This window comes from Condylura cristata, unplaced genomic scaffold, assembly GCF_000260355.1.
Source record: "Condylura cristata isolate star-nosed mole 26May11 unplaced genomic scaffold, ConCri1.0 scaffold00020, whole genome shotgun sequence".
NCBI lineage: Eukaryota > Metazoa > Chordata > Mammalia > Eulipotyphla > Talpidae > Condylura > Condylura cristata.
Window position 1 is genome coordinate 37,925,024 of NW_004567121.1, and position 12,790 is coordinate 37,937,813.

A 12,790-nucleotide genomic window follows, 5' to 3' on the forward strand; every position below is an offset into this window, starting at 1 on the left:
TGGAGTGAGGCAATGATCTAGTTTCATTTTTTTGCATGTAGCTACCCAGTTTTCCCAGCACCACTTGCTGAACAAATTTTCAGTTGTTACTCTTTTTATCTCACCAGGACTTCATGATTTGCAGTTTTTCATAAACTAGAACAAAATACATAGTTTTCCAAACTAGCAGCCTCCTGTGGCCAGGGCCCAGGCCTTCTGTCCACCTACGTGTCCATTGTGCAGTGGGGTGCCTGGCACCAACTAGTGCTTGAGGAAATTTTATGTGCCTCAGTAAGACCATGTGGGAGCAGAGAGTGGTCAGGGTATGGGGAGCCACAGAGCCGAGGGGGAGCCTCTGTCTTTTCACCATCCGCTCTGCAGACTTTCTAGAAGTTTAAACATTTCTGTCACAAAGTATGAGGCAAGGACTAGTAAACGTAAACTTTGGTTGCCACATGTGGCCGGTGCTGGTGGCTTCCACGTGGGTGGTGTAGAGCCAGACACCGTCCCCAGTGAGCCTGCGCTTCACAGCTGGGGGCACCTGCGTATGAGAACAGTGGCCCAGCCTGTCCTGGAGCCACGCTGTGTCATAGAGAGTTGCCTTCACCTCCTCTGTCTTGATGTGCCATTTTCAGTAGGTTGCATTACCCTCGTATAGGTTTCCTTTGAAAAAAGATACTGGGCGTCTTCTAATTAACATTTTAAATGAATTCCTTAATTCTAATGAAAGCTTAGCTAGGTAAAAAGAGCTCCAAGACCAGTAAGGCGGTACCTCAGCCCAGAGGCGGGGAAGGCCCCTGCCAGCACACGAGCCACTGAGAAGCGCTGTGGCAGTCAGGACTGCCGTCTCTCAGGTGGTGCGCCGCAGGAGGGGGGTGGCGGTGCCAAAGAGAAGGCCACCGCAGCCCTCTGGGTGCGAGGCGATGAAAGTGGGGTCTCCTGTTCTTTTTGGCTCTGTCCTGTGTTCCAGCTGCCCTTGGTAATCTCGGGTGGCTTGGAAAAGGGATTCCATCGTTGGGCCCCGAGAGAAGCCCCGAAACATAAAGGGGCCGATTCTTTGATTCGCAGGTTTCCTTTCAGATGCTGGGCGACTTATAAAACTCGGGGACTGTTCCAAACTGAGGTACCTAGAGGAATGCTTAGGTAGCCGTTTGGGATGAATTCTTCAGTAGACCATCTCCTGTCCTGCCGGCTCAGCCACTTAAAAACGTGAAATGTAGGTCATTTGCTCACACAACCAAGGCAGGAGGCGCTGGAACAGGGCCCATGTCTGCCGGCCTCCATCTGGTCTGGGCCTGTCTGTCCGGATGCAGTGGCGGCGGCCTGAGCATGGGACAGCCACTGTGCGCCCAGCAGGGGAGGCTGGGGTCTCAGACCCTGTGGTGGTCTAGCTACTTTGCTGTGACGAATTGCGCAGCCACCTCTCGCTCCCTCTGGAGAGAACATCCCGTAAGTGCACCTGCAGGTGCCCGGCAGCGCACGCACTGTCTGGCCCTGCAGCTGTGTGCTGGCGCTGCGTGGGGTGGGCTCAGCCTCTCACTTTGGGCCCCTGCGGCTCTCCTCTTCAGATGTTTTCCAACTGCAGCAAGCAGTCTATCTACAAGACCATCGAGAGCAAGGCCCACGAGTGCTTCCAGGAGCGCAGCAACCGGGTGTGTGGCAACTCGCGCGTGGACGACGGCGAGCAGTGTGACCCGGGCATCATGTACCTGAACAATGACACCTGCTGCAACAGCGACTGTACGCTGAAGCCTGGTGTGCAGTGCAGGTGAGCCGCGGTGCGCTTGCACCCCCTTGGCCGTGGGGCCAGAGAAATGCTCCCGGGAGGCGCCTTTCCCACATCCCGCCCCTCCACCTCCAGTCCAGCGTGGTTCAGAGACTTTCTCAGGGAGCAGGTGTCCAGGGTTTGGCAGAGATGCTGACGCGGCGGCCCTTCACGGCAGCAGGTTATGGGGGCAGTGGGCTGAGTCTCAGCGGCCACAGGCGAGCGCTGTGTGTCCGAGAGGAGTGTGCTGTCGCAGACTGGGTGACACGCGCTAGCTATGGGCGGGTGGTGAGAGCGGCCTGTGTTCCACTTCATGCTGGGAGGCCTGTGCCTCGGGTGGAGGTGAGCGGACCAGGCCGAGGTGAGCGCAGCAGTGCGGCTACTCTGCGTGCCCGTGAAGCTGTGCGGGCCAGCTACCCGCTGCCCTCCCCGCTGAGGCGGGTGGCCTTGCAGGCCCACGGGTTTTATTGCTAACTATTAAGTTAATGCAAACCTAGGACAGCAAGAGGCTTAAAGACCCCTCTGGGCCTCCTCTGCATGGCAGCCCACGCCTCCCCTGCGGGCTTCCGGGCTGGTGCACGACGTGTCTGATGTGCGGCTCTCGTCGGTCTCCCCCTCTGCAGCGATAGGAACAGTCCTTGCTGTAAGAACTGTCAGTTTGAGACCGCCCAGAAGAAGTGCCAGGAGGCCATCAACGCGACCTGCAAAGGCGTGTCTTACTGCACAGGTGCGTCCACTGGCTCTCTAGGGCAGCTCTGCCCAGTTCCTGGCGCGAGGGCCAAGACAAAGGCAGCCCTGGCAGGGGCACACAGGACCAGGGGTGGGGCACCGGTGGCCCTTGTCTGCACAGGACCCGGCATGCCCTGTTCTCCCTTTCAACCACGTCTTTCCCTTCACGCCCCTCGGCTCTGTGTCACGTCCTTCCTGTCCACACCTGCCCCCGGACAGTGCAGTGTCCGTGCGTGTCTGTGGAATATGGCAAGAGATCCCACCTCAGGTCTTTTTGGGAAAAAGCTCACTGCTGGGATTTAACAGACGGCCTGCTCTGTGACGGGTGTCTGGTCCATTGCTAGGGTGTCGGCCCGTGCTCAGTCAGGTGATTGACGTGCCCGTTCCCCAAGCCGCACGCGGGGACCCCGCCAGCATCCTCAGAAGAGGCTCAGAGGCTCTTCAATTTTCCTGTGTCTGATACTCTGATTTTAGTCTTAAAAAGAGTGTTCCAGCAAACATTCAGCAGGCATTACCATGGGGTCCGTTCCGGCATCACGGTGGAATTACACTGGTCTCAGGCAGAGCTCACCCCACGCTTGCTGTGCTGCTTCCACAGCCGCCCCCACTGGTACTGTTCTCGAAGAGGGGAGCCCACCGTGGTGTCCAGTACTGTGAGGTGCTTCTCGGGAGATGCTCTTGTTTGAAATAGGGCAGGTCACGGGGTATGGTGACCCTCCATGCTCCTTCATGTCCTGTGTCTCTTGCTTGGCTCCACACGCCCCTGGGAAGGCCAGTCCCCCCGCCCCCATGTCCCCAGAGTGACAAGGTGCTGTCACTGACGTGCCGAGCACAAGTCTGCACTTGCCACGTCTCCATCCAGTCGGCCCCTAGTTCCTTCTTGTGCTGACTTGATCTGCACCGCTGTTTCCAGAACGAGTCACTCACTCCTCTCTCCCCAGTGCCCTGCTGCTGCGGCTGCTTTTCTGTTAAGGTTGTAGATGCAGTTGGGAGGTGCATGCGGAACGCCTGCGCTGGTGGCCCTGGACAGAGTGTGGCAGTCTCGGGCAGGGAGGGGGCAGGAAATGGCTAGATAGCCGCGCAGAAGTGGACAATACGGTGTGTCTGAGGGGGTGAGTGGCAGGAGTGGAGTGGGGGAGCTCGGTGGGAGCAGTGCTCAGGGTGTCTGAGAGGCAGCCACAGGCGAGTGCATGACCGCTTCCCTTCCCGCCCTGAGGAAAGCGGAGGAGAGAGCAGTCTGGGCACGGCAGTGCGTGCGGGTGGAGAGGGGCTGTCGCGGCCGCCGGCTCTGGGGATGTGGTATAGCGAGGAGAGGGCCCAGGCTGCTTCTGTGGCCCCCGCAGGCCGTAGCCTGTGGGGCGGCACTTGGGGTGCACCGGCTCTTGTGATGATGGTATGCAGTGAGCGTGTCCGCCTGCACCCGCAGGGAAACCACGGTCCCTGGGAAATGCCGGTGACTGGGTCGCTGCGGGACTGAGCGCGGACATTCGGAAGCTTCGGAGATGCTCCGTGTCCGCTGCTGGCGGAGCTGTCCTCCCTCGGTCACCTTTGCTCTTGGGAGGCAGGACGCTCATTTCTTCGGAGGGAGCGAGGTGGCTGCAGGCCCATGGTGACTGTGTGCTTCCAGGGAACAGCAGCGAGTGCCCCCCTCCTGGAGACGCAGCGGACGACACCGTGTGCCTGGACCTGGGCAGGTGCAAGGACGGGAAGTGCGTTCCCTTCTGTGAGCGGGAGCAGCAGCTGGAGTCTTGTGCCTGTAACGGTGAGCCTGGGGCGGTGTGCGGGGGTGCGGGACCCCTCGGAATTCAGGTTCTGCTCCTGCACCTGTCTGTGAACACTGGCCTGTTGGTTTTCCTTTTGTGCTCAGACCGTGTGGCGGGGTGGAAAGGAGTGGTTTTTGTTGGCGTTGAGAGGGTGTGGAGGCCCCCTGCTCCGCCTCCAGTGTTGGGCACAGTGCAGGGGGCGCTCTTTGCATTCCGCAGGCCTGGAAGTCGGGCCCCTGCGGGAAGGCAGCCTGCCAAGGGGCCCCAGGATCTGACTCACCGACAGTGTTAGTCTTGCTGAGCAGCCAGGTTGGACCTGCTCTCCGCCACGCCCTGTTGCTGGCGGCACTGTGCTGTCCTCTTGGACACCGTTTTGGGGGTCTCTGAAGTGGGCCCTTGGGGCCAGGCCTGCTGGAGGTGGCTCAGAATAAGACCCACAAGTCACAGCTACCGATAGGAATGTCACTGTCCAGTGGGGCGAGTGGCTCTTCTATGGGGCAACGTGAGTAAAGCAGAGCAGATGCCAGGGAGCTCACCCAGTGAGCCGGGGCAGAGGCGTGGTGCCCCCAGAGGCTGCGTGGATGCCTGGAGGTGCTGGCGCTGTGGAGGGAGAGGGGTCTGTTTTCCATTTTTAGTTTCTCCTAAGTGTAGGCACAGGCTTCCCCACGTCAGACGGACCGCCTGGTCATGTGACCCTGGCTTCTTGGTCGCCCACATGTGGGGGAGGTCGTCTCCAGGAAGCAAGGCTGTGGCGCACACGCCACCTGCGGCTACTCTGATCTGCGTCTCCAGGGCCGCTGTCAGTCTGCTTTGGCCCTGCCTGGGGCTTTGACCGCCTGGATGCACTGGGAACATTTAGTCCTTGGGATGAAAGAGGACACTCGCCTTCGTGGGCGATCCGCAGTAGAGTACGATTCGGCTTTGAAGAGGCCGTAACTTCTAAAGGGAACGTGCCTGTGTCAGTTTGCCCCACATGTGGCCTCTTTAACTAGTGTGAACTCGGCTGTTCCCGCGGGGGTGAAATACGGGTGCATTAGCTTTTGAAATAGGAATTCGTTTCCTTCCTTTTGGAGAATGTGGGGAGTCATCCAAGAAAACTGACATCTGTTCCAGAAACTGACCACTCATGCAAGGTGTGCTGCAGGGACCCCTCTGGCCGGTGTGTGCCTTATGTCGACGCTGAACAGAAGCACTTATTTTTGAGGAAAGGAAAGCCCTGCACGGTGGGATTCTGTGACATGAATGTGAGTACTGATGTATGTGCAGCTGTTCCTGTAGCACCCAGACAGAAGGTTGTTTACTGTGAACACAATAGTCCCCCTTACCCGACGGTTTGTCCAGGACCCCTCAGTGATCCACAAACTGAGGCGCACCCCCATCCCCGCTCCTGTCCCCCAGTGTGCACTGCGACAGGTGTTGTCACTGAAGTGCCAAGCACTTCTTTGTGTTCTGTCCACTCTTCCTCATGAAGTTGTTTAGCTTGAGGATTGGTGGCCACGCGCCGCTGGGCCGGAACAGCAGGGTCCCCTGAGCCCTAGGCTGGGCAGGACCTGGGGGCACTTTTTGATAACATGGTCAGTTTGAGGCAGTGGGTCGTATTTGGGTTTCCAGGCTAATTATAAATAAAGATGACAGAATTGCAGGTTTTGGTTTTGAAACGATGCTGTATGAAGAAGACTTCTTCCCTCCTGTCAGGCTCCCCTGCTCTGCAGTGAGACTCCTGTTCATGCAGAGTGATGGCGAGGATGTGAGCGTGCAGAGGCCTCTCCTGGCAGCCGGCCAGGTCCTTGCAGTCCACCCTGTGTTATCAGTGTAGTTAACACCCCGTTTTTCCTTGAGGGAGTCTCATGAGTCTGAATTCATGGACTGATGGGCCAAGGGTCAGTGACAGGACGTTCTACGTTTGTGGGCCTCATTTACACGTGCTGCCCAGCGTTCAGATGGGTCCCTGGATGTGGGTTCTTAATGAACCATGTTGCTTCTAAACATGCCACTCAGTGCCAGGGTAACCTGTGCTCTCTGTTCACAGGGCAAATGTGAGAAACGAGTACAGGATGTGATCGAGCGGTTCTGGGACTTCATCGACCAGCTGAGCATCAACACTTTCGGTCAGTGACCCCCAGGGGCAGGTCCTGTGCTGTGGCTACGTGGGCGGCTGTGCTGATAGGCTGTGATGCACACGGATGAAAGCCCGCTTTTGTTAGGGCAAGTTTGTGGCCAGAGTAAAGTGGGCTTGTTCGAGAGCAGTCCAGGCAGTCAACGCTTCGTCAAAATACTGGCCGCCTTCGTTACTGAATGTGAAGCCAACACGGCAGCAGCCTGAGACCTGGTTGATGCAAGACCGTCACGTGAAGACAGGCCTCGAGTTTTACAGACGCCGGGATGTAGTCTGGATTCAGCATTGAGTCAAAAGAGTGCTCTCTCTCGCACCTACATCAGAGCTATTTCTGGAAGTGCTTGTTGGGAGGTGGCGGGTCTTGCGTGGTTGCAGAGGTGGGCTCAGTTTCCATGTCACTGGCGTTACCTAACCCGCAGCCTTTGGGCTTGACAATACTTTGATTCTAACTTTGAAAATTCTCAAAAACTGTTTACAGGGAAGTTTCTGGCAGACAATATCGTGGGCTCCGTGTTAGTTTTCTCCTTGATATTTTGGATTCCTTTCAGCATTCTGGTCCACTGTGTGGTAAGTAGTGAAATATTTTATTGCACTTTTTAGCAACTCCAAGCATGTAACCTTTAGAAAAGATATAAAGTCTGTTCACAGCAGTCTGAGCTGAGAGTTCTAGTAGGTTTGGTATTATCAAGAGCAACACAAATCTTCAAAAGTTTAGTTAATTGTCTTAAAAAATTACACCTTTGTGTGCACGGCAGTGTTCATGCTTCCAGCAGACTGTTGGTCTGGATTTGTCTAGGACTGTTCAGGAGTGAAGCGTCTAGTGTTCTTAGGCTACTTCACGGTCATAGTGCAAACGTGAACCACCAGCATTCCCAGGCGCCACCCCCACACAATCTAGATTCCGGGGCCACAGGGTAGGGGTCAGTCTCCCAGTATTTTAGGAGCTCGGGGCCATTTTCAACGCTTCTCACATTCACTTCACTTTCTCTGGGAAAAGGGGCTTGTTCTGCAGTGGCAACATGGAGCACGCACTGGCCCAGCTTTCTGGGGTGCACTTGTAGGCGTGGGAAGGAAGTTCTCTAGGGAGCAGCTCTGCTATTTAAATAGATCCATGTGGTGTAGTTGAAGCTTTGCCAGGTGGGTGGCATTGTGCCCAGGCCACTTCTCCTTAAAACCTGATCCTCTGAGCAAAGCCACTGATGGGTGCACAGGGAGGCGACTTGTTTCTGACCACAGAATCAGCTCCAGGCAGCTAGACGAGAAGCCTGGCCCTTCTCAGGGGTGACCACCTGCCTGATGCACATGTCCTGCCCCCCCTGCAGGGGGCGGAGGAGGGTAGAACCTGGGGCCTGGGAAGCGAGTGCCCACTGCTCCTCCTCTGGCCTTTCTGCAGCAGTGCCCGATGTCCAGGGCCTGGGCACGTATGTGAGCCCTGCACATGGGGAGATGCCTTTGTTCTGCCCACAGTGGGGCACTCCAGGAAGAAGGGCCTGCATGCGGGGGCGGGGCTGCCAGGGGCTCCTGGCACGGGCAGTCCTGTCTGTTGAACCCGCTGCGCTGTATCCGCGGAGCATTCCGGTCACTGACCTGTAAGGAAAGCACCTCTCTGGCTTCGCGCGCAGAAGTGATCTCTGCTGTTCTTGCCTTTCTAGGACAAGAAATTGGACAAGCAGTACGAGTCTCTGTCTCTCTTCCACCCCAGTGTAAGTTCACTGTGGCAAATGGCCAAGCAGTGGCCTGCAGTTGGCCCCATCCTCCACCACCCCACCGTTCGTCTGTGTCCCGGGGCGCAGGGGGGACGGTTCCGCAGGGAGGTGGAGTAGGGTGTTGCTGTGAATTCCCGTGACAGCGGCAAGCAAGGCCTTTGCTTTGGCTCCGTGACCTGTCAGGGCGTGGCTCTCCCTGCATCGCCAGGGGTGATAAAGCTGTTCAGCGCCGAGGTTCACACTTTGGCTGCCCCGTGGAGCTGGCAAGAGCGAGGGGTGCTGATTCTGAGATTGTGGGTGCCGCCCCCCTGCCCCTGTGACTGCCTAAGCCTGAGGGATCGTGGCAGCAGGAGGCTGTTGGGTAAGGCTGGGGCGGAGTGCCTGTGATGCATCTCTCCCTCCTGTCTTTCTAGAACGTGGAAATGCTCAGCAGCATGGATTCCGCTTCAGTTCGGATCATCAAGCCCTTTCCTGCACCCCAGACTCCAGGCCGCCTACAGCCCCTGCAGCCCACCCCTGTGGCGCCCCTGGCGCCCGCAGCTCCCAAGCTGGATCACCAGCGAATGGATACCATCCAGGAAGACCCCAGTACGGACTCGCACGTGGACGAGGACGGCTTCGAGAAGGACCCCTTCCCCAACAGCAGCACAGCTGCTAAGTCATTTGAGGACCTCACAGACCGTCCGGTCACCAGAAGTGACAAGGCCGCCTCCTTTAAGCTGCAGCGGCAGAACCGCGTAGACAGCAAAGAAACGGAGTGCTAGCGGGGCCCCCTGCTCCGGCTTGGTGCCAAGGCATTTTGTAGATTTGACCTAAAATCGCTGCCTTGATTTTGTGGAGATTGGGGGGACAGGAGGAAGTGACTTCGCAGCAGCTGCCGGTCACGCACGTGGACGTTCTCTCTGCCGCCACCGTGCGTAGGCCGTTTCCCCTGGAAGAGGTAAGGCGGATCTAGCTTATTTTGAGGCTTTCAGGTTTTAGTTTTTTTTTAATGTTAAAAATATCCTTCAACCTGTGGTGCAAAAGCAGAAAATACAGCTGGGTTAGGTCATAAATATTTACATTTTTGTAAATTAACCTTTTATATTGATAACAGCACCCATTAGGGAGACTTTTTTAACTCACTGTAATGATCCACGGATGAGCCAAGTCTGAGAACAAGCGCAGCAGTTTTTCTTTGTAAAGACAAAGGGGACGAACCAAGTTGTCCCCAGAAGGTGGATGTTTCTAGGAGCAGCACAGGGCACCGGCAGCTGTGCTACTTCAGTGTGACCACAGCAGCCTCCTTCCCAACACCGGCTGAAGGGCTGTGAGGTCCTTCCCTCCACAAGGCCCGGGGCTGGGGACAGGCTGCACCCCGAGCCGGCCCCTCATGTTACTTGGCTACGTGCTGTGGGCGCCTGAAGGTGAAAATCATCAGCCTGGGTTCTGGTTTCCCTAAAAGTGGACCCCCCCCCCCCCATACTGCAATGTGCTCATCAGCCAAGATCTTCACTGGGAAACCTGTCAACTGAGGGCAACTAACCAAACCTGTGACGCCGTGTTTTTTCTAATACTTGAAACCTGTACCCCGCGGTATCGGCTGGCGCTCACCTGGGGGCGGCCTGACGTGGTGAGGGGGCGTGTGTGAGCGCAGCAATTCCCAGTGAATGTAAGGCCACTTTTTTTATAAAATTGTGACTTTTTAAACAAAACTGCCTTTACCTTTTTTCCACTTGCAGAATTAACAAGCTGCTCACTCAGGGTTATTTTTTTATAGCTGTGGCACCGATGACACCTACAGCAATCAATAAATGTTACTGTCAAAACAAACCACGGTACCAAGCTCCCCTGAGGAGTTCTAATGCTTTTATTCATCTGGGGGTGATGGTGGCGGTTTGGCCCAGGGTGACAAACAATATTCGTTAGCAGCTTATCTGGCTCTTGGCGCTGTCCTGAGGAACGGCCCGACTAGTGGTCACCATCTCCCAGAAGGCTCAGTTCCGGCTTTGCTTCCGCTACATCTCGCCAGTAAGGGAGCAGCAAAGGCAGGGAGGAGGCTTTCTTCTCTATGAGAGGCCAAAGATGAGAGAACAGAAACTCATTTCCCTTTGCCGACAAATGCAGTCCGTCTGACAGGTAGGAGGAGAAATCCTGTCGGGAGAGAAGGCAGAGGTGAGCGTCGCCCGCCTGTGTCACAGAGCCGCGAGAGGAAAGGCCAGCTGGGGCCAGCGTTAGCGCGTCTAGGTGTCACCCAGACAGACAGACAAGGTGTTGCTAGGAAGACGGCACTGGAAAGCCGAGAAGCGGGAGGCGAGCTCCCCCACAGCCGAAAGCCCTGTGGCCTCTGCCTTCTACGCCAGGGACTCCAGTCCTCCCTCCTGCCGTAGCTGCTCCTGAATCTGCTTTCCCCTGGGAGCCCACATGGGCGAGGAAACTGGTGGGGGGACAGAACACAACAGTGAGACTAGATGCCACCTCCCTGTCCCACTGGTACCGAGTTTAGCCCTCCTGCGCATGTGCGCCCCCCCCCACCCCCCGGCCTGGGTGTTGTGTGGCTGCAGCCCCTTCTGCTCAAGTGTCACTCTGGATTCGATGCTCATTAGGGCCCTGCTCAGGGCTAAGGAACAGGCCTGAAGCCACCCCAGCTCCTCTGTCCTGACGGTTTGGTGCCTACTCAGGGTAGAGCCCTTCAGCAAGGCCACTTACGTGTGTCTTGTTCACACCACCCTGTGGGGAGGCCGCTGGGCCGCCTACCTGACCGTCCCTCTGCATCAAGGTCCACAGGTCAAGGGCGTCTGTCCCACAGTCTTGGGCGACTTGGACACAGGCGCTGGCGTATTCTCCCACCACTGAGTTCAAGCGGTTTAACCTGCAGCCTGTTGAGGGGACAGATCAGTTGGCAGCTGGTCACTCCCAGGCTGGCCCTAGTGCCAGTCTCGGTTCCAGTGAGCCAGCACCTGCACCCCTCCCCTGACCTTGTAGGGGCCACCACCGGGCACCAGGCCTCTGTAGGGTCAGGGAGGCGCGTCGGGGTCAGCCTAGGGCTGCGCCACACACAGGCTCGCTCACTCTGGGCCAGTGAACCACTGCAAGGGCTGGGTAAGAAACAGCCTCTTGCCAGTTACCTGCCCAGCATGGAGCCCGCGAGCAGGCGAGGCAAGAGCTGGCTGTCGGGGCAGCAGCGGGCACCTCCAGCGGCCTGGCCTGCCACGCCCAACTACTGGCCAGGGCCCCGGATGCAGGTGCACATCTGGAATCCCCTAAGCTCTGACTCCGGGTCTGGGATGGAGCCCAAACCTGGCGTTTCTACCACCTTAAAGCAGCTTCCAAGACATCTCCCACAGCCCCCTGCCCCCAGGAGTCCTGAGCCCGAGGGCGTGCAGGGCCATGGGGTGCCAGCTGTGACTGCGTACACCTGGCCCACACAGCGTCCGCTTGTACGCACTACATCTCTGGTGCCTGTCAGCAGGCCCAGTGACTACTGATGGACCAGAACCGCAGCTTGTGAACGCGGCCTCACGCCACACTGCAGTGGCTGCCACAGGTCCACGCTGCAAGCACTTAGCGTTGACTCCGTTTTATGCCCCACAAGAGGGCTGGGAGCAGCCATCGGGGAGGCCCCGACCAGCACAGCCAGATTCACACACCAGGGCCAAGGTGTGGTGTGGGGGGCTCTCCCATGCCACCCCCCTGGCCCCCAGCTCCCTGCCTCAGGCAATCCCACAAGGCAGAACACGAGCTGCCACTCACTTTCACGGCCCCTGGAGCACCTCCTGGCCTCGCAGCCCCGGGAGCCTCCCCATGCGTCTCCTCGACATGCTTGGTGCTTTCAGCAGAGCTTTAGCAGCCCGCTGCCACCCTCACCGGCAGGCAGAAACTGGTTCTAGTCATTTCTACACCTTGAGCATCTGGCCCAATCTAGGCCGAGCACAGGAAGGTGCCGAGAGGTGCAATCTCTGGGGACAAAGCGCACCTGGCAGGGACTGGGCAGAGCCCTACAGTCACCAGACACAACGCGCTCTGCCCGGCGCAGGGAGGAACCATCACAGGCAGCTGATGTGGCCACAGAAGCGGGAAAAAGCGCCTCTCCTGGCCACACAGGTGGGGCCTGGAGGCGCGACTGCAGGGGCCGCGTGGCTGTGAAGCCAGAAGACGCCCCAACGGTGGATGTCTGTGTCCGCCCCCAACTTTGCTGGGAGCCTTGGCTTTAGGTCACCCTGGGGTCTGGCGAAATCCAAGCCTGAGGCTGCCTCACCCAGAGAGCCCCTCTCCCATGGCGACGAGGCCCCGAGCCGGCGGGCTGGGTGGTCAGGTGCGTCCACCCTGGCCAGCCCCCCCATGCGCGGGCCGTGGCTCACCCTGCTGGCGGCACTGCTGCTCCCAGGCGGGCTCGCAGAGTGGGGGCGGTGTGATGAGAATGATCCTGCTCTCAGGGACCTCCACGGCCTTGAGGTACTGCACCATGCTCTTCACGTTCGCGATGTACTCGTCCAGGGGCACGTGCTGCTTGGGGTTCTCATCTGCTTGGGGGAACACGACAGGTCAGCGTGACTGCAGATGAGACAGAAGTAACAACAGAGCCTGGCTGTGCAGGCACTGACTCCGCCTGCGGGGTCTCAGCACAGTGCCCTCGGGGAGGGGGCAGCTGAAGTCCACAAAACAGACCTGGCCAGGGCTCTCCCTGGTGGCTCAACAGGTTAAAGCACCACATTATGAAGCTCTCGGAAGCCACTGCACGCCGGGGGTGGGG

General features: G+C 58.0%; 2 protein-coding genes across 3 annotated transcripts in view; one reads left to right on the forward strand and one right to left on the reverse strand.

Moving 5' to 3' along the window:
* ADAM17 (ADAM metallopeptidase domain 17) overlaps nucleotides 1-9,800 on the forward strand; it is a 36,520-nt gene extending 26,720 nt beyond the window's left edge. For both annotated transcript variants that reach the window (XM_012727466.1, XM_012727467.1), the window contains 8 exons: nucleotides 1,548-1,747; nucleotides 2,368-2,471; nucleotides 4,101-4,235; nucleotides 5,350-5,480; nucleotides 6,266-6,344; nucleotides 6,831-6,919; nucleotides 8,005-8,055; nucleotides 8,472-9,800. In XM_012727466.1, the coding sequence (XP_012582920.1) occupies nucleotides 1,548-1,747; nucleotides 2,368-2,471; nucleotides 4,101-4,235; nucleotides 5,350-5,480; nucleotides 6,266-6,344; nucleotides 6,831-6,919; nucleotides 8,005-8,055; nucleotides 8,472-8,822 (1,140 nt within the window). In that variant the 3' untranslated portion in view covers nucleotides 8,823-9,800. The remainder of the gene's footprint in view (nucleotides 1-1,547; nucleotides 1,748-2,367; nucleotides 2,472-4,100; nucleotides 4,236-5,349; nucleotides 5,481-6,265; nucleotides 6,345-6,830; nucleotides 6,920-8,004; nucleotides 8,056-8,471) is intronic.
* Nucleotides 9,801-9,871: 71 nt separating this feature from the next.
* The window catches only part of IAH1 (isoamyl acetate-hydrolyzing esterase 1 homolog (S. cerevisiae)), an 11,089-nt gene continuing 8,170 nt past the window's right edge, over nucleotides 9,872-12,790 (reverse strand). Inside the window, exons 4-6 of the mRNA XM_012727369.1 lie at nucleotides 12,399-12,560; nucleotides 10,795-10,916; nucleotides 9,872-10,191 (exon numbers count right to left, since the gene is read on the reverse strand). Coding sequence (XP_012582823.1) covers nucleotides 10,009-10,191; nucleotides 10,795-10,916; nucleotides 12,399-12,560 — 467 coding nt within the window. The 3' untranslated portion in view covers nucleotides 9,872-10,008. The remainder of the gene's footprint in view (nucleotides 10,192-10,794; nucleotides 10,917-12,398; nucleotides 12,561-12,790) is intronic.